At 40.2% G+C, this 27,051-nt stretch overlaps 1 protein-coding gene across 6 annotated transcripts in view; it reads left to right on the top strand.

Annotated features, from left to right (window-relative positions):
• LOC129707796 (protein PHTF2-like) overlaps positions 1-26,515 on the top strand; it is an 86,088-nt gene extending 59,573 nt beyond the window's left edge. For all 6 annotated transcript variants that reach the window (XM_055653127.1, XM_055653126.1, XM_055653125.1 and 3 more), the window contains 10 exons: positions 6,314-6,481; positions 7,202-7,414; positions 10,052-10,180; positions 10,903-11,169; positions 12,419-12,550; positions 16,958-17,044; positions 18,388-18,543; positions 20,240-20,335; positions 22,474-22,599; positions 25,396-26,515. In XM_055653127.1, the coding sequence (XP_055509102.1) occupies positions 6,314-6,481; positions 7,202-7,414; positions 10,052-10,180; positions 10,903-11,169; positions 12,419-12,550; positions 16,958-17,044; positions 18,388-18,543; positions 20,240-20,335; positions 22,474-22,599; positions 25,396-25,416 (1,395 nt within the window). In that variant the 3' untranslated portion in view covers positions 25,417-26,515. The remainder of the gene's footprint in view (positions 1-6,313; positions 6,482-7,201; positions 7,415-10,051; positions 10,181-10,902; positions 11,170-12,418; positions 12,551-16,957; positions 17,045-18,387; positions 18,544-20,239; positions 20,336-22,473; positions 22,600-25,395) is intronic.
• The last annotated feature ends 536 nt before the right edge of the window (positions 26,516-27,051 follow it).

Below are 27,051 nucleotides of genomic sequence, written 5' to 3'. Positions count from 1 at the left end.
GTGAGCGTCAGCCATTTCAGCAATGCGACATCGGTTTTCAGCCGTCTCTGGAGTAAGGTCAACATCCCGCAGTAACTCGCCGCGTAATTTATCATTGCGGATGCCATGAACAAGACGGTCACAGATAAGGCTATCACATATCTTTGAAATCGCACGACTGCCGATTGGAGGCGTGGGTTCGTATCCCACTTCTGACACCACGTTGTGATTCTGCAGTTTAAACAACTGAAGTCTTACACCGTGATAAAGGTCCAAAGACTTTATTAACGTTTAGACAAAGACTAGTACATTTCTGTAAGAGTGTAGGAACAAGGCAGGGAGATTACAGTTAAGCTACTAGGAGTAGCTCCAAAGTATGACTCATAATATGAGTGACACCGATCTACACTATGCCTTAAACATATCCACTGACTTGTATAAGACAACATATCAACCTGTATCATTACTTTCGGGACGCACCCCAAAGTCCATCCGTACCTTAATACTCTTAAGTTCCAGCTATATTTGTCTGGGTTAAAGTCCATTTGCCAGTAGTCTGCTCAACTTTCCAGCTGATATATGTCCTGCTATCTACAATTCGACCAATTTCCGTGTCACCTGCATACTTAGCAATCAGACCACCTACATTGTCATTCAAGTTTTATATTATAAACAATAAAAGTCCTAGCACATCTCTGTGCTGCACCACCGGTTACAAACTGCCAGTCAGAAAAATCATCTGTGCATCATTAACCTCTGACAATATTGGAACTAGTTTGCCAAAACTCCTCTAATTAACCTTCAGGGGTAGTCTATCTATATGGAACTTTGTCAAAAGCTCTAAAACTAATTGTGTCTCTAGCCAAAGATAGACACAATGCTGGAGTAACTCAGCGGGACTGGCAGCATCTCTGGAGAGAAGGAAAGGGTGGCATTTCGGGTCGAGACCCTTTTTCAAACTGATGTCAGGGGAGAAGGAGATACATAGATAAAGAAGTGTAAGGTGTGAAAACAGGCAAAGGGAATGAAGGTCAAGGAAAATGTAGAATAGATCATTGTAAGCTGGGAGAAGGTAACAACAAAGCAAACAGATGAAATGTAGTCACAGACAGTAAGAATGGTCGGAGAACTGGGAAGGGGGAGGGATGGAGAGAGAGGGAAAGCAAGGGTTACTTGAAGTTGGAGAGGTCAATGTTCATACCGCTGGGGTGTAAGCTGCCAAGCAAAATATGGGGTGCAGTTCCTCCAATTTATGCTGGGCCTCACTTTGACAATGGAGGAGGCACAGGACAGAAAGGTCCATGTGGGAATGGGACGGGGAGTTAAAGTGTTCAGCAACCGGGAGATCAGGGTCTAGGTGGACTGAGCAGAGATGTTCAACGAAACGATCGCTGAGCCAGTGCTCGGTCTCGTTGATAAAGAGGAGTCCACACCTGGAACAGAGGATACAGTAGATGAGGTTGGAGGAGGCGGAAGTGAACCTCTGCCTCCCCTGAAAAGACTGTCGGGGTCCTTGGACGGAGTCGAGGGGGAAGGTATAGGGACAGGGTTTGCATCTTCAGCGGCTGCAGGGGAAAGTACCTGGGGAGGGAGTGGTTTGGGTGGGAAGGGACAAGTTGACCAGAGCGTTGCAGAGGGAATGGTCTCTCCAGAAAGCGGAAAGGGGTGGAGAAGGGAAGATGTGGCTATTGGTGGGATCCTGTTGGAAGTGGCAAAATCGGAGGGTTATGTGCTGTGTGTGACGGCTGATGGGGTGGAAGGTGAGGACTAGGGGGACTCTGTCCCTGTTACGACTGGGGGGAGGTGGAGCAAGAGCGGCGCTGCGGGATATCGAGGAGACCTAGGTGTGGGCCTCATCTATTATGGAAGAGGGGAACCCCCTTTCCCTAAAGAATGAGGACATCTCCGATGACCTGGTATGGAACACCTCATCTGGGGCGCGGGTGTGGTGTAGATGGAGGAATTGGGAGTAGGGGAAGTAGTTCTTTTCAGGAAGCACGATGGGAAGAAATTATAGACGTGTAGAATCTTTTTATTTTACTAGACTATATTGGTGGCCAGTGGGGGGGGGGGCGGTGGGATGGGTGTTGTGGGCTGAAGGGACTGGTTTCCAAAGGACTAGTATGGACATTGTGGGCCGAATGGATTCTTGGGCTGGTGGCTCAGTCGCTCAAGCCTGTTGTGCTGGCAGCCCATTCACGGCTGATGGGTTGGCAATTGACTCACGGCTTTTCCTTGAAATTCCATTTCAAGCAGGGTGCAAGGCCACCAAATTCAAGTGCAGTTTCATACCATTTCAAGCAGGGTGCAAGGCCACTAAAGACAGTGAGTTGTGACCTCTCCCTCCTCCATATTGTAGAGACTGGTCCATGCCCACACTTCTGGGTTTTATAGTCCCTCCCCCTCCCACCAGAAGGGGCATGGCCTTCATGGCATGATTGACAGGAGCGAGAATCTCAACCCTTTTTAAACATTAATAACTTTTATTTTTCATCGATGTGAAAAATCCTCGGCACCTGATAAGCAGAGGGGGACTCCGAGTAAGATGGCCAAAAATCACAGCCATATGTGGTAGCGCTTTTTCTAAAATCAATATAAAGCCCAAAAAGGAGGTGGTCAAGATTAGACTTTTAATTATATAGAAGGCAAGGCAACTTTAATTAAGCAAGGCAACTATAATTAGGCAAGGCAACTTTAGCATTTCCAAACCAAAGGCAACACAGCTTTAGCATTTCCAAACTATATTTTCAAACCACAATAAGGGCACTGATATGTCAGTAAAACCACGCTCAGTTTAATAGACATGTGTTCAGTGTTATTCACAGCTCAGACTGAGAAACGTGACCCTCTCACTCCCCCATCTTGTAGCGACTGACTGAGGCACTCAACACTTCCTGGTTTTATAGTCCCTCCGGAAGGGGCATGGGCTTCAGGAGAGAGAATCTCAAAAAATTTTAAACACTAATAACTCTTATTTTTCATTGATGGGAAAAATCCTCTTGTCCTGCGCAGTGAAGGGGGACTCTGAGTAAGTTAGATTTTCTTTTAGTAATATAGATTTTCTTGGTGTTTGTAATACTTGAGATATTTGACTTTTATACTTTGTATTTTAAAACTTTGGAAACTCTGCATGTTTGTGCTCCATGTGAAGGCCTTTGTCCCTTGTTTTCTGGTTTGATTGTTTTTGTAAGAGATAAGGGCGGGTCAAGATTCTCTTGCAGCCATTAGCTTAAATCAGTTGTGACGGTTGTATGACCTTTGTAACTCTGTATCAAGCCCTAGCTAAGAGAAATAAGGGGCTCAAGAAGGGGAAGACATGTGGTTTAAATAAGGGTGGTAAATAAGTAAATGCAAGTGATTGTTTATTGCTAAGGGAATGTTTGCAAGTGATAGGTTATCGATAAAGGAATGTCTGCAAGTGATTGGGTATGGAAATGCACCAGGGGTGGGACATACAGTTAAACATGCCATGAAAAGGAGCAGCTCTTTGGAGTGAACTCTCAAGTGATTTACTCTTTGAGTGTTCCAGCCTTGATTTGCAAATAAAGGTTTAAGCTTCTTGAAGAATTCTCTGCGTCGCCTGTGTTAATTTTGAGTATCAGTAACCACAACAAAATATAGCGTAGATACCTGTGGGAGTCAGTGGGTTTATAATAGATGTCAGTTATTAGTCTGTCTCCTTTGACGGAGATGGTGAGATCAAGAAACAATACCTGTGCCTGTGTCTCTAGCCAGCTTGTGCAACATAATTACAGCACTGGAATCTTTCTGACAATAAGTATATATAATGAGATTTATGCCATTTGGAAGTTGGCTGAAAGATGGCACATGGAGTTTAATGCTGATAAGTGTGAGGTGCTACACCTTGGCAGGACATATAAAAATACCACGTAAATGGTAAATGGTAGCGAATTGAGGAATGCAGTTGAACATAGGGATCTAGGAATAACTGTGCATAGTTCCCTGAAGGTGGAATCTCATGTAGATAGGGTGGTAAAGAAAGCTTTTGGTGTGCACGCCTTTATAAATCAGAGCATTGAGTATAATAGTTGGGATGTAATGTTAAAATTGTACAAGGCATTGGTGAGACCAATTCTGGAGTATGGTGTGCAATTTTGGTCGCCTAATTATAGGAAGGATGTCAACAAAATAGAGAGAGTACAGGGGAGATTTACTAGAATGTTGCCTAGGTTTCAGCAACTAAATTACAGAGAAAGGTCGAACAAGATAGGTCTTTATTCTTTCGAGCGCAGAAGGTTAAGGGGGGACTTGATAGAGGTCTTTAAAATGATGAAAGGGATAGACAGAGTTGACATGGATAAGCTTTTCCCATTGAGAGTAGGGACGATTCAAACTAAAGGACATGACTTGAGAATTAAGAGACAGAAGTTTAGGGGTAACATGAGGGGGAACTTCTTTACTTAGAGAGTGGTAGCTGTGTGGAATGAGCTTCCAGTGGAAGTGGTGGAGGCAGGTTCGATTTTATCATTTAAAAATAAATTGGATAGGTATATGGATGGGAAAGGAATGGACGGTTATCGTCTGAGTGCAGGTAGATGGGACTAGGGGAAAATAAGTGTTCGGCACGGACATGAAGGGCCGAGATGTCCTGTTTTCCATACTGTAATTGTTATATGGTTATTATATGGTCTTGTCCTTATAAAGCCAAGTGAATCTGATACGATTGGAGTTTCCCTTCGCTTTAAGAAAGATTGTTGTGTTTATGTCAATTATCTTGGTGCCAAGGACTGCAAATGTTCCTTGGGTTAATGTCTTAACCTAAACATCAGCTAAACATTAGCCTAAAAGTCAGAAGCCACTATAAAGTCAGGGGATATTTGCTGATGATTAGACAATGTTCAATTCCATTTGCGTCACTTTAGAAAATGAAATAACCTATGTCGGCTGGCATGCCCTTAAGGTCAGACATCAGCTGATAATTGACAAATAAAATGTTATACAAATGTAGGCAATGATCATTTCCAATGAGTCAAATCTTTCATCTTTTGTCATTAAATCACATTGCCACCATAAGACGGTACCAAACAATTTTTATGATCATATTAAATAAAGTGATGCATATATTTATTTCTGACAAATGAATTTAGTTCAACATTTGACCATCAATGATCCGTGTTCCTGACCAAAAACCTACCAGCTCAAAAAATGCAGATAGGTTGGGGACAACAGCAGGTCTCTGGCCGTGTATCCTATGTTCAGTGATTTAACTTGTGATTCTCCAGTAGATCTGAAGACAACAGACTAGGGCAGAGCAATTAATCAAGTATGTGGAGGTCCTCCTCTCCAAATGGGATTCCAATGATATTAGAACTTCTTCCTACCACTCTGTTCCTTCCAATCCTGGCCTCCTTGAAAGGGCACTGTGTATACATGGAGAGCTTGCAAATCATTGTGTCAATGCAAAGAACCCAACAGCACTTGAAAGATTAGAAAGTGCTAAGAATAATGTCTTCTGCAGGTGTACTTTGAGGCAGATGGAGGTCTCTCTGAGGAAACTAGATCCTCATTAATGGTTCCAGAGCCCTACTTCCCCCTTCCACTTGATGGTCTTTAATCCAGTGGTTAATGAAGAGTTAAAAACAAAATCTTACGAAACCCAGATCAACATTTGTATGTAACAGCTGGGGAAATTCAGCTATGGTTAGGGATTGGAAGAATCCCAAAGTCAGTAGAATTTGTTTCACCTTCCAACTTCCATTGTTTAGTTTGCACTCAAATTTAACAGAACAGTGAAGCAGAATCTTATCTTGCTGTTCCAGTAATAGTGGAGTGATTTTCATGGGAAAGTGTTGGAGTTTATTAATGGAGATAAGTAGTCTGGGGTTGTTTCCAGTATGGATAATTTCGAAGTTGGTCAAGAAAGGACTTTTTCTTTTGGAATTGAAACAATGAATTGTGGGGTTATGATTAATGATGATCACCTGTTTAGTCATGGCAGGTTGTGTTATAGGCTATAGAGATTAATATTATAGTAGGGGAGCAGAGTGGCGGATCAAGAATGACTTGGTGGGATATAGTGTTGTTAGATCTCAGTTTGGGGAAAACTGGATCAATCCAAGGTGATGTGCAAGCAGGGAGGAGTATACAAGATGGGAAGTGATAGAATGAGCTGGGACATTTTGTAAGAAGTCAATGCTTTTATGGCCAGCTTTTTTACTTGTAAGATGTCTCCCTCAACAGTCATTTCTTGACGAATGAGTAAATGTTCAGATCTTGTTGAATGTCAATGCATAAGACTTGTATTAATGTGAGGAGTAGATTCTGCTAAATTGTTTTATTTACGAGGCTTTGCTCATTTTCATATTTTAAATAGGAAGGAGCTAGAGCAGTTGTAAATGTATCAGATGATGTTTCAAGTGATGAAGATGGGGAAGCTGGAGTCCAAGCATTCGCACAACATCGCTGTGTTGACCGAACCTCAAGTGACTGTGTATTACGGAACAGAAAATCTCACCAATACAAAAGACACTACATTGCTGAGGTTATAATCCATTTATTCCTCAAAAGGTCTTTAAACCTGTTAAGCCCTGAAATGTTTATGCAATATTTCAATATGGTACAAGTACAGGGAGCAACAATGGCATTGATAATAGATCCAATACCTAACACCTATTAGCATTTATTTTATCATGAAAGATCAGTGTTACATTATCTAAGTAAATGCGCGGCAGATGGGCAGATGGACTTCAATGGTGGATGCATTATTCTAGTTCTTTATGTTACACAATGGACATTTTCTACACATGTCTGATGTTGTCTTCTATATGTGCTTGAATGTCAAAACCCTTATTAAGGACAGCACAATGGTGCAGCGGGCAGAGTTGATGCCTCACAGTGCCAGAGACCCGGGTTCGACCCTAACCTCGGATGTTGTCTGTGTGAAGTTTGCACAGTCTCATTGTGACCACTTGGATTCCCTCTGGGTAGTCTGGTTCCCTCCCACATCCAAAATACATGCAGGTTAGTTAGCCTCAGCAAATTGTCCCAAGTTTACAGGGAGTGGATTAGAAAGTGGGATAGCACAGAACTAACGTGAACTGGTAGGAGATGGTCGATGTGGACTTGATGGGCCAAAGGGCCTGTTTCCCCGCTGTATTTCTAAACTAAGAGGTCTTGAAACAATTCTGATGATCATATTAAATGGAGTGATACATATATTTAATTCTGACATCTCACTATTTTATGTCATACCATTTTACAGGAGATTGCTAAATCTGCCACTAGTTGCAGTTCACGAAGTTCTAGGCAAGATTCAGAAAGCACACGCCAGGAATCGGAAACAGAAGATGTATTGTGGGAAGACCTTCTGCAGTGTCCCGAATGCCGTACTTCCTGCACTAGTGAGACAGAAGGAGAGAATAGCCACTTGACTTCCTCTGGAAAAAAGGAGTACCGAGATGATCCATTTCACCTGGTTTGTTTCAGCATTCTTTACATATTTTTAATTGATGTTCATTAGATTAAGATTTAAAGTCTGCAGTTATACAATTGCATCCTGTATTTTTTAAATTATTTTCCAATGGGTGGAGGAGGGGGGGGGGGGGATGTGGCGATATTGTATAGACGTGTACAGTTGTTATAAATCAGTTTTTGTTTTTCTAATTATTTTCATGGCCTGAGCAAGACCATACCAACTTATCAATGTTTAGCTATCATGAGTAGATGCAGTTGATCCACCTTACAAAATTGATGTAATCTTGTGGTGATGGTGCCTTCTTTGGTGTTTGGCAGGAAATTCCAGGGTAGTGACCTAGTGACAATGAACGAGCAATGATAAATGTTCATGTTAGGCAAGTGTTGCTTGTTCACAGCTTATCTTCATGCTCGCCCTGGGTTTACTCTATCATAGACATCCCCTTTCCCAATTTCCTTCTAGCCTAATAAGCTTTTTTCTCCTTCCATGTTCTGAAGAAAGTTGTTAACTCTTTTTATCCCGTAGGTGCAGCCTGACCTGCATATGTCCAGTGTTTTTCTGTTTTTAGATTTCCAGCACCTGCAGTTCTTTTTAAATTATCATGTTACATTGGTATACAAGTTGAAGAGAAATTGTATAGGTCATCATGGTGCTCCCACAGGATAGCTGTTCTTGACCATTGTGCTGGTTTAGGGGGATTGAAGATTAATTAAGGTATTGTGTAAGGAACTTTAGCAGTTTGCTTTAACCATCTTGTAAGTGATATGCAGTGTGCCTTGACCAGAAGGAGCATCACAAATACAAAGTTTAGTGCAGGCAAGACATTCAAATGAACTGTTCTACCCTAATTTGTGTGCTTTTGTTGCTTCATCCATCTAATCAATCAGAATCAGATTTTATTTGCCAAGTATGTTTTGCGACATACGAGGAATTTCACTGGCCTGGTCAGTCATACAATCCAAAGCAACAAACTCAAAAACACATTTTAACATGAACATCCACCACTGATTCCTACACATTCCTCACTGTGATGGAAGGCGAAATAAAGTTCAAGTCCCTCCTTTTGTTCTTCCTCGGTCGGGGGCCTCGAGCCTTCCGTTGATGGAACGATCTTGACTCCCGTAGCCGGCTGCGTTTCGGGGCCTCCGCGTCGAGGCGATCAAGCTCCAGCATCGGGGGATTGTCAGCTTCCCCATGCTGGACGATCGAACCTCACGTCGGGGCTGTTCGAACCTTCTGCGGCGTTGGAGCTCCCGACTAGCCTCACCCGAGACTGTGATCTCTTGATGGGTATGTCCGCAAGCCGCAGTCCCAGGCAAGGGATCCGCTCTGATGTTAAGTCCGCGCCCCTCGCTGTGCTCATGACAGTCCGAGGAGGCTTCCAACTCCATCGATGATAGGCCGCAGAGTCCGGAGAATGTGATCCGAAAATTTATCACATCTCTGTAAAGATAGGAACCCGAAAAAAAGTTTCCCCCGATCCCCTCCCCCCACACAAAACAAACCGAAGTACATTAAAACAAACTCTCATCAAACGCTAAAAACAACAAAAGATGAAAAAAACTAACAGACTGCCGGCAGGGCTGCCATCTCCCCGGCGCCCCTGGTGGTCAAGTGATGCAAATTCCATCCGTCTACTCGTTGGGCTTGGGGGTTCATAGAGAAATTCATTGTGCAATTTCTTGTTCCTGTCCTGCTGTCACATCTATGTTGTTGGTATGGCTCTGAAGTCTTTTTTCAGTGGGGAACTCAAGGTTGTTGACATTAGGGACCTTGAAACCATGAACTTATTAAAGATATTGGTTAAGATGGCTGCACTGTTTAAGTTGATCATGACATTTGAATATCACTGTTGTGACATGTTATTTTCTCCTGTATTGTGATAATCTGCACATCTGGTTCATCCCTGCTCCCAAGGAAACTGTTCCAGTCATCCCACCTCCCTTTATTTCCCTGTTCTCCTGCAAGTTATTCTTTCTCTCATCTACTCCTCAATTCCTCTCTACTTCCCTTTTCCATTAACCTGCACCTAAAGGGTAATTTATCATAGCCAGTTAATCTATTGGCATGTATGAGAGGAAGCCTAATACGTCATGAGTGCACGTAAATTCTGCATGTACAGTGCCTGAAATCAGGAATGAACTATTTCCTGGAGCTTAGTTTGCAATATTAACCATTGTATCAACAAACTTCCCAATTGTACCTGGCATATCGCAGATGAAATCTAGTTCACCACATATTGGCTGTGGATTGTTTTTTAGGAATCTGAATTCCATGGCAGTAACACAAAAGAAAAGTTGTGGAAAAATGAACTCTGTTACGCAATATTTTTACTAAAAGTCCATGCCACCAGGGAGATGGGGGAAAAACACTAAAGAAAACAGCCATGTCACCAGGGTAAATTTAGATTGCGTATTTACAAATAGATCTAGTGGACTTAGTTCATGTATTTTGCTAAGAAATGTTGTAATTTATTGATTTTAGGAATGGTATGTCCAATTGGTGTTAAAAGTAAAAGTGAGATGGTGTTTGTGTGAGTCGGCTTCAGGCAATAAACATTGCTTACACAAAAAACAAATTAAAGAGAAAAAAATTATTATATAGTATGCTTTTTAAATAACATCTGTCCTTTTGTAGAATCATGTACCATGGCTTCACAGTTCCAGTATAAGCTTCGAAAGAGTAAGTGCAATTGTCTGGGAATGCAACGAATGCAAGAAAGCAGATATGTCTGTGATGGAAATCAGTGGCATGATTATGAAAAGAGTGAGTACATGACTACAGTTCAAAGGATTGTCTCTCCTGTTTACTGCCCACATTAAGTACTAATTAGCAATGGAATATAATACATGCAATGCAGGCTGTTTCCAGTCAATGAACGGGTTCTGTTTTTACAGATGTCCATAAATAGATTTTTCTCCGTAAATCGGAAAGAGTACAAAAATCACTCCACAACTTAGTAATGAATGGCATAAAAAGCACAAGACTGTTAAGAAAGAACAATTACTAAAAGCCAAGAGAGACAAAACTGTTTCTGCCATTTGTAGGAATAAATAAGTATGTAAAGTTGACCTTTGAATTTAATAATATTATGGAAACTTTTGAATTTAATATTAATAGAAACTTTAAAATTTAACAATTTTATGGAAGCCTGTTCGTATATAGTGATATTAATAAGTTGGGTGTTAATAACCTGGGGAACACCCGTAAATGATTCGGATTGAAATAGCAGGAAGCAGGAAATGAAAATGCAAGCACAAAATTCAGCTTAGATTTTAGGGAAAAAGTTATCTTCCATTAGCTGATAACACAGTTGCTCTGAACATTTCTTAGAAGTATTGGAATTTTATTTAGTCTAACAGGCTCTGATGTTCTAGTGAATTAAATTTTTGTTTTTTATCCTGAATTTGTATGATTCACAGATAATGATTCGCCCATTCTTTTGTTTTGAAGATGTGTAACTTTACTATTCTTTAATCATCTAACAGGTTAACAGCTACAAACAAGGTATTGGTTACCAGCTATTTGGGAATTTGGTTTCTCTGATTCTTGGCATCACACCAGTTTTGTTCAGACTCTTTCAGCAGAAGGATGTAGAGCAACTCGTATCCCTGTCTGCTGCGGAACTCTTTTTTATTGCATTTGGTTCAAATGCAAATCTAACTGTTATGATCATCATAAGCTTTGTGGTGCGTGTGTGCCTCATGTGGATCTTTTTCTTCATGCTGTGTGTAGCTGAGAGAACATATAAACAAGTAAGCAGGTTATTTCAAGTATTAAATTGACATGAAGAATCTTGATTGACTTGTGTTATATTTCTCAGTTACTTTAATATACTAGAACATAAGTTTATGAAATTACTCTAATCATATTTGACCATGATTGGCCAGGAACAAGAAGTCAAAGAAGCTGATTTTGATGTATGAACATGACTAGATAAATTAACCCAGAGATAAATGAGTAATTTTTGGCAACTTTACTAAGACAGTTGTCCCTGCACAGGTCTTGTAATATAGCTGTTCACTTTGTCTCACTTGACTGCATGTGTTTTTAAAATGTTGTTTCTTGGACTCCCATTTTGCACTGTCTGTAGTTGGACACTTATTATGTCCTAAAGATAAATTAACTTTTATATATTTAATGATAATCTTCAGTTTATGTTGGCCAACTCTTTGACCAATGGGTAGTTTTTCCTATTTACTTCAGAAGGCCCCTTGTAATTTGGACATTCTTATGAAATCTCCTCTTAAACCTACTATGCTTCAATAAAGTTTCCCAATTTCTCTCTATTAACCTCTGTGTCCTAGGTTGCCCATGCAGCAAAGTTTCAGGATTCTAGTACTTGAAAAGAGGGTTAAATATAAAAAGAATGATAATAAACAGAGGAAGTAATGTCAGAAGGGTCATCCTTCATGTTAGGTGTTAAAGTGAGGCCTGGTTTACTGCGTCGAGCAGAAATGGAAAATTCCATGGCCTGGGAAAAGAAATGGTGTGTATCTGGTGACCTGGCCAATATTTCTCTTTTAATCCACATCATTAAGGTTCATTATTTGGTAATTATATTGTTCCTCTTTGCGCAAACAGTGAAAACAATTTTGCTGCTGAATTTGTTAAAATTCTGTTTATATTTCAGAAGTGCTCCATTGGCTATAAAACTGTTTCAGCCAAGGTGAAAGAGATAATGGTGCTATGCATATACAAGGCTTTCATTTGGCTGTCTAATAATTAAAAAAGTTTTAAGAGTTTACTGAAACAAAATAGTGTTCAAGGGGCGATGGCGATGTTTTTTTGTTTCAACACATGCTAATAAGATTCAACGGATATATTGGTGTAATAGGCCTGGGCAATATGTTTTGGCGGTGAATGTGTTTTTGTTTAAATGTACATTGAATCTGAGCCAATCTTTTCAACAACCCTACTATTTAATGATAGATTATAATTATATTTTCTGTTCCTTGTTGCAACTTCAAGGAATAGTTAAACAACTTGCCTTTTGTTTCATAGAGATTGCTATTTGCCAAACTTTTTGGCCATTTGACCTCGGCAAGACGGGCCAGAAAATCTGAAGTTCCACATTTTCGTCTCAAGAAAGTGCAAAATATAAAAATTTGGCTTTCATTACGTTCATATCTCAAGGTAAATTGAACATTGTCAAATTTTGAATCTAAATGCATCTGCATTCCACAATAACTCCATCGAGGATCCCTAGAGTGCTTGAGAAATGGCTTTCTTTATGGATTAAAGCTTTTGGTTGTGCCTAGTGGCCATGTCAGGGACACTATGCTTCAGGAATTTCCACATCCCTGGCAGATGAGTGCTGGAAGTTATCATGGCAAATGAAAGAAGGGAACCACAGTGAGAAACTGTTCATTTTGGATTTCAGATCAGAGAGCCGCTTGTGCTGCCCTTTCACCTGTCCCATAAACTTCATCATTCCCAATGAAAGGCCCAGATAATTGAAATAAATTAAACTGATATTTGGTGTTGATATTGCCTTTAAATTTCCATTCTCCTGGTATGTTGTTTGAGATCAATAGCACATTATGTGGCATTTGGCCTCGGAACACAATTGTGGTATTTTTGTCAGACCAGGTTTATAAGGCATTAAAAGACACATGTTGATGCCCATTAATAGAATTTGCTGTGAATAATAATACGGAGTATGCATGTTGTTTGGGAATAACTTGTTTTGGGCAATGGACAGTTGGGTTAGGATGGAAAAATAAGTTTGAAACACTTAAAGAAGTTTTCTTAAATTCAATGACACTATCAGACTGACAAGGTCCATTTTGTTATAAATATGGGGATAGTTTTCTATATTGAATATTGACAAAAAAGTGTAATTCCAATATAACATTTATTGTCTGACACAATAGAAAATAGGTGCAGGAGTAGGCCATTCGGCCCTTCGAACCAGCACCGCCATTCACTGTGATCATGGCTGATCATCCACAATCAGTATCCCCGTTCCTGCCTTCTCCCCATATCTGCAAATTTGCTAATGTTACTTTTAATCCCTTCATCTAAATTATTAATGTATATTGTAAATAGCTGCGGTCTCAGCACCAAGCCTTGTGGTACCCCACTTGTCACTACCTGCCATTCTGAAAGGGACCCGTTAATCCCTACTCTTTATTTCCTGTCTGCCAACCAATTTTCTATCCATGTCAGTACCCTACCCCCAATACCATGTGCTCTAATTTTGCCCACTAATCTCCTATGTGGGACCTTATCGAAGGCTTTCTGAAAGTCCAGCAACACTACATCCACTGGCTCTCCCTTGTCCATTTTCCTAGTTACATCCTCGAAGAATTCCAGAAGATTAGTCGAGCATGATTTCCCCTTCGTAAATCCATGCTGACTCGAACCGATCCTGTCACTGCTATCCAAATGTGCCGCTATTTCATCTTTTATAAATGAGACCAGCATCTTCCCCGCCACCGATGTCAGGCTAACTGGTCTATAATTCCCTGTTTTCTCTCTCCCTCCTTTCTTAAAAAGTGGGATAACATTAGTTACCCTCCAATCCACAGGAACTGATCCTGATTCTATAGAACTGAATTCTATAGAATCCATATCACCAATGCATCCATGATTTCTAGAGCCACTTCCTTAAGTACCCTGGGATGCAGACCATCAGGCCCTGGGGTTTTAATCAGCCATCAGTCTACCCAACACCATTTCCAGCCTAATGTGGATTTCCTTCAGTTCCTCCATCACCCCGGGTCTTCTGGACACTAGTACATCTAGGAGATTCCTTAGTGAAGACAGATCCAAAGTACCTGTTCAACTTGTCTACATTACCTCTTAATGGCTTCTTTACCTCGAGTTTCCTTATCAAATCTGGTTCATTACACAACACTAAATCCAGAATTGCCTTCTCCATGGTAGGCTCCAGTACAAGCTACTTAGGGTCATTTTACCCTTACAATTCCTCAGTTCTATCCATACTGACTCAACATCATCACCCACCTTCTCTCTTCCGGTTCCTTCGGTGTAATGATCTCGCTGTAGGTCCTGTCCAGGAAACTCGCTTTTCCCCGGATGATCCTGAGGTCATCCAGTAGCCTCTCCAGTGCCCCAACACGGTCCTTCAGGAGCTGAACCTGGATACACTTTCCCCAGTTGTAGCAGCCAGAAGCACCAACAATGTCCCTGACCTCCCACCTCCTGCAAGCATCACACTGAATCAGCTTACCTGTCATTTCTTCACTGCATCTCACCTTCTACAAATTTTGGCGCAGTCTCCTCCCTCAGCCTCCTCGCCGAAGACTCTCGAGCCAAAGACTTGCACTTTTCTCACAAGGGACTTCCCTCGAACAGGCCGCTCCCCTAGAGCAAACTTTGCTTATATTAGCTGATAAATCGATTTGCTTATTAAATTCCTCAGCCAATCCCCGCACTCACTCCTTCACCTTCCGCTCCTCTCCCGACCTTGAAGGTATGTGTTGCAGGCTGGCCCCGACAGGTTTTTAAATCACCCGCTCCTGAAAAAAACTGAAACTCCCCAAGAGATTACCTTCTCAGCCAATCCCCGAACTCTTTCACCTGCCGCTCCTCTGCCGACCTTGAAGAATGTACATGGAGATTCTTTTTTATATAAATGGATATTATTTTCTTGGATATTATATAGAAGATGATTAGGATCTAGATTTAATTTTGTGATGTGTAGGACGGAACTGCAGATGCTGGCTGAAGATAGACACAAAATGCTGGAGTAACTCAGCAGGACAGGCAGCATTCTGGATAGAAGGAATGGGTGACGTTGTGGGTCAAGGCTTTTCTGCACACTCCTACAGAAGAAGGGTCTTGACCCGAAACATCACTCATTCCTTCTATCCAGAAATGCCTGTCCCTTTGAGTTACTCCAGCATTTTGTGTTTAATTTTGTGACTGCAGTTTACATTGGGTTTTTTTCTTTGGGGTAAGAAGACACTTTGACACCATTTAGAATAAAGTGACCAAACTGTAATTTCACGTTAGGATGGTAAGAGTACATCTTCCCTCTGATGTTAGAATAATCATTTCATTTGTGTGGTACCTTTGTACATGTGCTGTGTGCTTCATACCATATCCTGCTGCTGATAGAATCCTGAATATTTCTGCCTATGCATATAATTTAGACTTTTGCTGTTGCTGACACACTGGTGTGCCACGGAGCAGGCAGTAAGGATATCAAATATTGATGAGTTTAACCGTGATCTGTTGCTCTTTGGCTTTCTATTACTGAAATACAGGCCAATCAGCCCAACATATCCAGAAAATCAGTGGACATCCATTCATAATAATGCCATCCTCTAGCCTTCAATGTCCAGGTGATCCGAGGGATCATCCAGACATCTCTTAAATGTTAGCAGTTCTGTTTTCACTATTCTCTCAGGAAGTGCAGTAAAAATATTCACCACCCTTTGACTCCCTCCAAATCTTTCACTCCATGCTCTAAATCTATGTTGTCAAGATTTTCTCCTGATAAGGGGAAAAGGATTGCTGCAATCTACCTTATTGATATCTTTAACAAATTTTCTATACCTCAACCCAATGTCCCCTCTTAACCTGTGCTCCAGGGAAAACAGACCTACATACTCCAGTCTCACCTCTTAACTCAAATGTTTCATCCCAGGCAACATCCTGGTGAATCTCCTCTGCATCTTCTTCAGCACTATCAAATCCTTCATACAGTGTGGTGACCAGAATTGCACACAACACGCCAGCTGAAGTCTGATCAACATTCATGAAGTTAAGCAACAACCTTCCTGCTCTTGATTTACCCCCCTCTCTGCCCTGCACCCCACCTGGACATATAGCTACTTCTCCCTCCTCCCCGTGTCTCATACCTTCTGTCTTTTCACCTTTTGCCTTTGTCCAACCATCTGCCTATCAACCCCACCCCAGCCCCCGACTTGAATCCTCCTATTACTTGCCAGGCCTTGTTCTGCCCGTCCTCTCTTCCAGCTTTCTTCCCCCAACAACAATTAGTCTGAATAAGGGTCCTGACTGGCAACGTCACCTATCCATGTTCGATCCAGAGATCCTACATACTGAGATGTTGCCTGACCCGCTGAGTTACTCCAGCACTTTGTGTCTTTTTTTGATTAAAAGTATTTATGGAACTCAGCTGAGGGGAAAAAAACATTTTACTGGTGTCAATAAAAATACGTTTAAAAAAAAAATATGTTACAGGAGTTTCAGAGAGAGAGAGTTTTATTGGTTCATAGATTGTATCTGTATCTTGTACTAAAATCTGTAGAAAAATGCAGGTACAAATTCAACTAGCCAGTTAATATGTACATAAGGACATTTCGCTAAGTAACCTATAGATAAGTTGTTTACGATTTTTAAACTGTAATCAAGCTTTTCACCAGGAAGTTATGTATCAGTGAGGACTACTGATCCTTACTTTCTGGTCATTTATTAAATGTTTTTACATTTTTAGTGATTTTTAAATGTTTGTAGTAACCAGTATCTATATATATATTTTATATATAAAAATATAAAAATTGGACCTTGTAAAATATTAATTCAGTTATTAATCTCTTAAAACAGAGACGAGGTCCTCAGCGATCAGTTGATGTTATTGTTTCATCTGCATTCTTGTTGACTCTATCTGTGGTATTTATTTGCTGCGCACAGGTGAGATTATACTTGACACAATTTTTTTTTCTTCGTGTTTTAAAAAAAAAAGTTTAAGTATTAATTTCCACCCATCTTCCTTATTTCTTACATTGTTCCCAAAAGTACACCAAGTTATTCCCTCTCCCTTGTCGGGCCCACTACATATAGCCTAATTGTACAATTTCTCAGTAATGTCACCTCAAGCTACTGGGTGCTGTTCTCTTTAATCAATAAAACTGTTCCTCTGTCTCTTAATGCAATTCTGTATCTCATCTGTAATATCTATATCCTGAAACATTAAGCTGCCAATCTTGTCCCTCCCTCAACCAGGTTTCTGTAATAGTAATGAAGTCCCACGTGTTTCTACACGCTGAGTTCATCTGCCTTACTTGTCAAACCTCTAGCAATGAAGTAAATGCAATTTAATCCAAACCTCTTTCCTCAATCCCTGCCTGTCCTGTCATTGCTGTTATTGACCTGCATCGATTTCTAGTCTACCACCTACCGAAGTACTGCTTTGGTCCTATTGCCCTGCCAATCTGCTTTAAACTCTCCCTGGTAGCACTTGCAAACTTGCCTGCCAGGATAATGGTTCCTCCTCCAGATCAATTGTAACCCTCCCTCTTGTACAGGTCACCTCTGCTGCAGAAGAGGGCCTGGTCCCACAAACATTTGAATCGCTTCCCCCTGCAACAACTCCTACGCAACGCATTCATCTGTCCTATCTTCCTATTCCGATCCTCACGAGCATACAGCACTGGGAGTAATCTAGAGATTCCTACCCTTGTAGTCCTGCTTTATAAAATTATATTCTAACTGAAATGCATTGGTGTTTAGAGGGACATGTGCCATTGTATGCATTCACTGAAAGTTAATTTGTAGATTCTGCAAACAATTAGGGGCTTAAGGGGCTTGACAGGGTACATGTGGAATTATACTTTCTCCTAGCTGGGTGTGTAGGACCAGAGGTCAGAGTATCTAAATACAGGGTAGTCCATCTATGACGGATGAAATTAAGAAAAACAAAATTCTGCATAATGAATTTTTGGAATTCACTATGAAGTAGGCTGTGGAGGCTCAGTCAATGAATATATTTGAGATCAAGAATAGTATATTTTTAGATATTAAGGATTGTTGTGTCCATGTAGGATAATGACATCAATTTCAAGGACAGTCGTGATGTTATTGAATAATGGGCCAGAAAAGATGTTCAGTGACCACATAATAAAATGGTACAGCAATTGAATGGGGAAGGACATGGCAAATGGAATATAATAAATAAAAATGAGGTTATCAAATTGTTGGAAGAAAACAAACGTAGAGTTATTTTTAATTTAACCCGTTTTCTCTTTATTTTGCAGCTGCTTCATATCCATGAAACTTTCCTTGATTTTCACTACAATTGGGAGTTGGTGATCTGGTGTATCCCATTAACATTGTATCTATTGAGATTTGTCATGCTTGGATCTGAGACAAATAACAAATACAGCAATACCTCAATATTACTGACAGAGCAGGTAATTAACTAATTCATTTTCTGATATTTTATTTTTTTAAATGGACGTGGATTTCTTACCATAAAAGTAAAATGTTGTGAATGCTATGAATTTGAAATAAAAGCAGAACAATTTGTGAGTATCCCACATATTGGGCAGAGAGAAATGCAGTTGCTGTTTCAGGCTCGTATCTAAAGAGAGACACAAACAGCAGGAGTAAAGAGCCTGTCCCACTTGGACGTCATTTGTGCGTCACGCAGGTGGCGAGCAAAGATTTTGTGTATCCCAAAATCGTGGGGCGCGAATGCGCGTCACTGCCTACGCCACCACGCCTCACCACGCGCCATGGGCAGGGGTGGGCAGAGAGAAGTGTACCAGTCACCTAAAGTTAGAGAATTCAACATTCATACTGCTGGATTGTAAGGTAAAAAGCGGAATATGAAGTACTGTTCCTCCAATTTGCGTGTGAATGTGGGAGAGCTAGAAGGTCTTGGCGGACCAAGAGTAAAGGGCCACTTACGTGTCCTTGGCACGCAAATTACACGGCCTCGTGGTCACGTTGAGCCGTGATGGTCCTGCAAAGGTCGGGCGTTATTACATGCGTACACACAGCCGTCTGGAACGCGTGACGTCATTTGAAGATGGACACAAAGCTGGAGTATCTCAGCGGGACCGACAGCATCTCTGGAGAGAAGCAATGGGTGACATTTCGTATCGAGACTTCTTCAGTCTGAAAAGAAGGGTCTTGACCCCAAACATCACCCATTGCTTCTCTCCAGAGATGCTGCCGGTCCAGCTGAGTTACCCAGCTTTTTGTGTCTATCTTCAATTTTCTTGGCCCCGCTCTGGGAGTAGAAGTGGGGGCGGACCCGGACTGCAATGGCTGTGAGCCCCAGGCCGAGTTCGGCGATCATTTGCCTGCTTCTGCTATTGTTGAAGGTGAGACGTTGCGTCGCGCCAGCGTCTTGGGCCTGTCCCACTTTGGCTGTCAGTTCCACGACAGGCCGTTGGCGCATGAAGATTTCGTTCACTACAAAAATTTCAGAGTCCCGCGTGATGTCGCACAACTACATACCCCTCCACGCTTCTAAGTTGGACCGGCCTCACACGGCCATACGATGCCTGTATGCCTCAACGTGACCACGAGGTCGCGTAATTTGCGTGCAAAGGACACGTAAGTGGGACAGGCCCTTAAGTATTCAGCGAAACTGTCCCGAATCTATGCTTGATCTCACCGATGTACCGGAGTCCACATTGGGAATACTGGATGCAGTAGATAGAAACGTAGGAAATAGGTGCAGGAGTCGGCTATTCGGCCCTTCGAGCCAACACCGTCATTCAATATGATCATGGCTGATCATCTAAAATCAGTACCCGGTTCTGGCTTTTTCCCCATATCCCTTGATTTCCTCAGCCCTAAGAGCTAAATCTAACTCTCTTGAAAACATCCAAACGAATTGGACTCCACTGCCTTTTGTGGCAGAGAATTCCACAGATTCACAACTCTCTGAGGAGGTGCATGTGAAGCTTTCTGTGTTTCCTTTGGTGTTACCAGTGGCAAAATCAGACTAAAGTTACATGTTGATTTTCTCAATGCAAATTGTATTAAAATCGTATTCAAATTGTATTAAAATTGTTATGGCATATGTTGACAAAATGCAAACATCAACTTTCAGAGATTGGCTGTCTATTTACCAATGGTTCTTCCTTTCACTAGATTAATTTATATTTGAAGATGGAAAAGAAACCTAACAAAAAGGAAGAGCTAAACTTGGTGAATAATGTCTTGAAGCTGGCAACAAAGTTGCTGAAGGTATAAAGAAATTCCAAACTATATTTTGTGACAAAAAAGCATGCTTTAAAAAATGTTTACATTATAAATTGAATGTAGATAATTAATTGCATGTAATATTAAAAAAATTGATTCACCAGACTCATTCTCAATCTAAATTACCCACACATGATTCTGGAAACAAACTGGAGTCGATGTAGACAGCTGATCTTGCCAGACTATACGATCATGCGAGGCAGCAAAATTCAGACAAAGAGGAAGCATTGGGAGAATTATTGCTGAGCAGTGTCTCCAGAATAATCTGTACATGACAAAATATAGAACTGGGCTGGAACAACTTCTTTGGCCTGGGGCATTAAGCACATTAATAATGTTTAGACTCGGAGCCATTTGGAAAAATAATTGAATTGCATAAAATGCTTGGTGATAATTATCAGGGTTTAAGTAAATTAAAAACTCAAATTCCCTGTTGACAACTCGAGGGCACTTGCCTTTAAATAGTCTACAGCCTTGCATGAAAAATGGCTACTGTTGAAGCTCATTTGTTCTGAGCGTCAAAATTTGAACACTACATTATTGTTGGAAACATTACTTAATGAAGTGCATCATTGGGAGTACTTGGGTAGATTAGGAAGCTGAAAAGTTAGAGTTGTAAAGAGCATTGTATTTTCTGAAATGCATCATCAGCAATGAGATAATGTAATTGCTGCAATACCGCTGGTACTTGATAAATGAATGTTCAGTTGATAAATTTTCACGATAATGCAATTAATTCCGTACGGTAATTTTGCTCAATTATAGGTTTTTTTTTTTCCCCTCTGGGGGGGGGGGGGGGGGGGAGAGACAGGGAGACGGGAAGAATAGGTTCCCTTAATAATAGCAATCAAATCTTTTTCTTAAGTATTCTATATAGAAGTTGTAAAATACTGCAGTTTTCCTGTAGTAATATTATGTCGAAAATGGCCAATGTAATCACAGGTGTGACTTTGTCAATAAGATTGATATCTGATCTGTGTACTTTGTTGACACAAGCCTTTAAATGGACCATAGTAAGCTATTTAGTGGATACCTTTTGTGACGATCAGACCTTGTAGTTAACCGCAGTGGTTACACAGACTCTTTGAATGCTGTCTACTTCCTTTTCTTTGCAATCTATATAAATTGTTGTAAATGTATGTTGTTTAGTACACTTATAATAGAATTTAACTCCTGTAAAAATGTTGCCTATGTTACATCAGGCAGAGATAATATAATGAAGGGAATGAAAAAAAATGGATGTGGTTAAAAGATCAGAATCAAGACCATGTGTTGCCAAATTTAATGATCTGTTAAAGAAGAGATTGTTGCAGCTGGCCTTGGGGGTAAAACCATGTGAAAGGGAGTGATGAATCTTATGAAAGTGCTGACACATTCAAAGCAGCCATGGTTAGTTTGAATTGTTGAGCAACGTGCAGGCCTGTATAATATCTTTGGGGGGGGGGGGGGGGGGGGGGGGGGAAGCAGGGGGTAGCAAGTGTCACATCACAGCAGCCTTTCCAAAGGAACTGAAGCAAATCACAGAGAAACGTGGCTAATCTCCTAAATTAGTAATTGATGTGGTTGAGACAAAGCTTCCTTTGAAAGTGAATGATTTCCTGCACATTTATTTTGAACCCAAGATGTTGGAATCCAGAGTTCATGGTATTGATGGCTGAGTAAGGGCAGCTGGGACCCAAGATAACAATGTAAGGGCAGTCAATGAGTTGGGGGCACAATGCAGAATAGTGGCAAGTGTTGTCGTCCAAAGCAACAAAGAAGATTGAATGTACTTGGGAGGATCAAGGGACAACGAGAAATTGCTTCAAAACTTTGGTAAAAATACACTTTTGTAACTATGATACAATGGGATATTAACGATTTAGACGTGGGTTAACTTGCATAAAACAGAGATTATCCTAATATTACCATTGGAATTTCAGATCACCATTACACTAATCAATAATTAAATATATTGCCTTAAAGAATGATAGCAAGAAAGAAGAAATGTTTATAAAATTAAGATATACAGTAGAAAGAAAATACCTAAAACAGAGTAGTCAATGTAACCACAGCATTTTAGTGGCATTGCTGGTTTATTTCAAAAATATTTTGTAATGCTTACAAAGTGATTTTTTCTTTAGGAACTGGACACCCCTTTCAGACTATATGGACTGACTATGAATCCGCTGCTGTACAACATCACCCAGGTGGTGATCCTGTCAGCTGTGTCTGGTGTTATTAGTGACCTTTTAGGCTTTAACTTAAAGGTGAGTTTCTTGTATCAGATCCAGATAAGAGTGTAGTTATTTCCTATGAATGTATTTTAATGTTAATATCATCATCCTTAGTGGTGAATTTTGTTTATGTGGCTAATTGTATTACATTTTTCAGAATATATATATATATATATATATATATATATATTTAGCAGAATATTTTGTAATTCATCAGTAATTTAAGTTTAATATAATTTGCTGAATTATGATCAATATATAAGATATGATGTATCTAGTGCACCCATCTGATTTTTGCTGCTGTACCCGTTTCATTTGATTTCCCCCTGAAGAGGTTAATGCAGAAAGGCTGGATAATTTAATACTGAGGTGTTGTCACGTGTTGATGGTTGGACTTAATTAGCAGTTGCCCAAGATTCCCTGGCCTGTTCACACAATGGTGCCTGTTGCAAAAAAAAACTGGATTAACTGCAGAAACAACATTTTGCAATCAATGAGACAGGCAGCCAAGTCTAGAAATGACTTCTAATTTATTTTTGTTGTGCTAAAACATTGTGACTTGTAATATTAACAGAATAGTACCCGTTTAAAAAAAAAGTAAACTTGGCTGTGAAAGTGAAACAAAATTAGACATTTCTACACCTAAAAACCAATGTTAAAATTAGACTGATTACGTTCCTGGGGCACTGGACTTTATTTGAATGCAGCTGCCAACCTTGGTTGCATTAAAATCAAGAAATGGAGTTGGACCTAAAGGAACATCCACATAACAGCCAGACATCATCACACTTTGGCTAATAGGGGGGGGGGGGGGGGGGGGGGGGGGGGGGGGGGGGGGGGGGGGGGGGGGGTGATGGGTCTGCGGGGAAGAGTTCAGTTAAATTGACAGAGAAGACCTAATTTGAGATATATTCCTTGAGGGAGCATGTGTGCCTTTTGGTGACTTTCTGGAGCTGGTTAGAATGGGCTTCACGATGAGAAACTCTGCTCATGCCTGGAAAAAAATCAAGATCTTGCAAGGTGTGTTGTGAATTACATGCCAATACAATTACTGTCCCGTCCCCCTACAGACTGATTGTAGGGGGATGGGAAAGAAAATTGGGAGAGAAGAGGAGCAGGCAGAGCATGGTCGGTAATAGGTGAACATAAGCGAGGGGGTCATTTCATAGGTAGATTGTTGGACACAGGCCTGAGATACAAGTGTTAGTCCGAGAGGATAAATTGTGAATTGGTAAGGATAGAAGAGTTGCAAATGATGTATCCATTGTAAATAGTGCAAGTAGAGGGGGAGGTGGGGAAAACAGTGCAAGGTCAGTCGGGTTTCGGGGGGGGGGGGGGGGGGAAGAAAGGGGAGTTTCTTGGGAGAGGAAAGGGAAGCAGGCTGTTGTTGCTAAGATACTGAAAATGGAAGGTACAGTGTGTACTGAAAATGGAAGGTACAGTGTTCATACTGTTGAGTTGTAAGCTGGCTCTAGTTAGCTTGACGAGGCAAGGACAGAAATGTCAGAATGGGAAGGGGAGTTATAATGGTTAACAACTGGGAGATCCTGTAGGCCGTGGCGGATTAAGTGCAAGTGTTTGGAAAAGTAGTCGTTGAGTCTATGCTTGGTTTGGCAAATGTACATGACCCACCAGATGCAGTAAATGAGGTTAGACGAGGTCCTGTGAATTTCTGTCTCACCAGGAAGGACTGCTGTGGTACCTGGATGAAGCGAGGGAGGAGGATTAAGAACGTGTTGCATCTCCTGAAGTTGCAGGGGACTCCAAGCATTAATTCCTTCCTTTATCCTTGATTGGTCCTTTCTTTTCCTTGGTTACCCTCTTGTTTTTAGAGTGCATGAAAAAAACGTTGTGATTTTCTCTAATCCAACTCGCCAATGGCATGTGACTAAATGCTGGGAAAATGCTTGCCCTTTGTTGTGGCGCTCTGTGGACTTTGGATGTCTTTGGCAGCTTGCACAATGTCAGTAGAATATTCCTTTAAACAGATATAAATGCAGCAAAGTAAAGCATTGTGCTCCGAGTTATACTGTGACTGTTCTATGAAGGTCTTGCGTTGTATTTTTTCAGCTATGATTTTATGACAGTAAGGAAGGAAATGTGTTTGTGTAAACCGTGCCATAATTTGGTGCAAATTGGTTAGTGGTGAATTGTCAGACTTCCCTAAGTGCATTTGCACCCAGGTCTAATTTAACAGTGAGTGTAATTTCAGTGTAACATATTCCAAAACAAAACTATTCATATCATGTGATCTAATATCTAGACCGCTTTATCTTCCTTTGCTTTGAAATATAGATTTATTATTTCATGAATGATCGAATACATTTCTGTAATTATTATGCAATTAAACAGATTTCTGTCAAAATAAGTTTTAAATTTCCTATTTGTATTTTAATTAGGATTTGAGGTTCATGTTCAAGTAATGAGATGCATCATTTGAGTATGAATTTATATTTGGCATATGAGATAGCTTTAGAGGAAAGGTTGCAAAATAATCATCAGCGGTGGCCATCGGCCAATTTTAAGAGTTTTTAATTTAATGTACACAATGTTGTTATTAAGATCCCAGTTACTCACTAATTAGTTCATGATAAGGCTCGTACATGAATTTCTCTAGTATAAACTTAATGAATAAATCAAGAGAAAACCAGTGCACTGATTTATTTGCTGCTAATACTAGAATTCTATCCCACAATGCAATATGAAACCAATAGAGAAAGGAAATATTATAAAAACTAAGTACTGTAAATGTATTGAATCTTTTACAACTTTAAACACCAAGATGATGTGCCTGAGCATTAAGGAAATTTTGATTTTTTTTTTTAACAGCTCTGGAAGATAAAGTCCTGATATGGCGTGAATATCATTGAAACGCATCAACCCAGGGAAATCAGGCACAGCTGATTATTCCATCTCTAATATATGGAATTGCTTACATTTGGAAAAAAAATGTGCAATGTATATTTTTATTTTAATGTGTTTCACATTTTAATGTTGTGTTTCATTGTTTTTGCACTTATTTTAGTTATCAAATTATTTTGATTTCTAGGTATTACTCTGCGTTCAATTTTTTATTAAGTATGTAGAACAAAAACGTTTTGATATATTATCTTTACAGCAATAAAGCTTTTTACCTCCCTTCATGGAAGGTGTTTTGATAGAAGCAACTTTAAAACTAGAAAGAAATGTATTTATTCAAATGATGGACTGTTATCAAAGCTGCCAACCATGCTTCCACACTTCTAATGGACGTTTTAGTATGGAATTGATATCTAGCTAGCTATGAGATTAGTAGTCATGTTTGCCTACTCTAATTTAGATAGAGTGGTATGTTTGAAAATGTTTAAAGTGCATTTTGATATGTAAAATAATATTATTGCAGATTTAAGGACATATACTAAAAGTGGTGGTACTTTCATTGTATGCTTTTGGATACATTGAAATCTTGTGGTTTGAGTGCAGTAGATTCGGGCAGGTAATGGCAGTATGTATACATAGTAATGTTAACGGTTACAAAGCAAACATTTTGTCTGGTAAACGATGCTAAACTGATTTATGGTTGGAATTTAGAATTGATATCAAGGTTTCTTTCCAACAGGACATATAACTGGCATCTGCCTTTGAAGGAATAAGCATTCTGTGACTGACAAATTAAAAATGTTCCCCATAATTGTATCTGAAATTTATCATTTTCTATTTACCTGTATGTTGTTTATTTATATTATGCAGATACTTTTATGGCACAGTCGAAATAGGAACCGGTTACTAATTCAAGTTGTGTAGTCAATATTTTATATCTGATGCAAGGTAATGAATGTATTGGAACTGATCTTGCATTTTTCCAATCAAATTCATTTTGTATAATCTTTATGAAAATGAAGAATTCAGATGTACTGAACTGAAGAATATTTTTGTGCTATTTGTGGAATAAACCAGATGTTCCAGAGCACTTCATCCCTCTAATAGTCTCCTTCTGTGCAGTTGTACTGAGGTATTAAGGTCAGGCATGTCTTTGGAGAACATCCGGGTATCTCTCTAACTGGCACCACCTGGTAAAGGAATTGTTTTGTACACCAAGTACCCTGTCCATTGGCGTGTAATGTGAAGAGATCTGGGGGAATATTTTTTTTTAATGATGTACTCATAGCTTAAAAAATGTAAGTAAATTCTGCACCACCTTTATGTACAATAGCAGAACTTTCATAACTGAATGGTTCTTTGACTTCTACCTTGTGTCAAACATGCCTTTTAACATTTTTTCTCAACCGGCATCCTGTCATTGTGAAACACTTCTTGAATAGACATACTGTCGGAATTCCATCTTTGAAGAGCTAGACTGCTGAAGCCAATGGGTCCAGTTGGTGGAGTGAAGGGATTGGGTAAGTTGCAAGAATGTAGAACAGAAGAGTAAAGGCAGAATGGAGAATAGGATTGGATTTGTAGGTATGGAGAAAGGGAAGGCCATGAAGATATTTTATAGCTGAG

Source organism: Leucoraja erinacea, chromosome 22 (assembly GCF_028641065.1).
Source record: "Leucoraja erinacea ecotype New England chromosome 22, Leri_hhj_1, whole genome shotgun sequence".
Classification (NCBI taxonomy): domain Eukaryota; kingdom Metazoa; phylum Chordata; class Chondrichthyes; order Rajiformes; family Rajidae; genus Leucoraja; species Leucoraja erinaceus.
The sequence above is the reverse complement of the archived record's forward strand: the minus strand, read 5'-3'. Positions and strand labels throughout refer to the sequence as shown.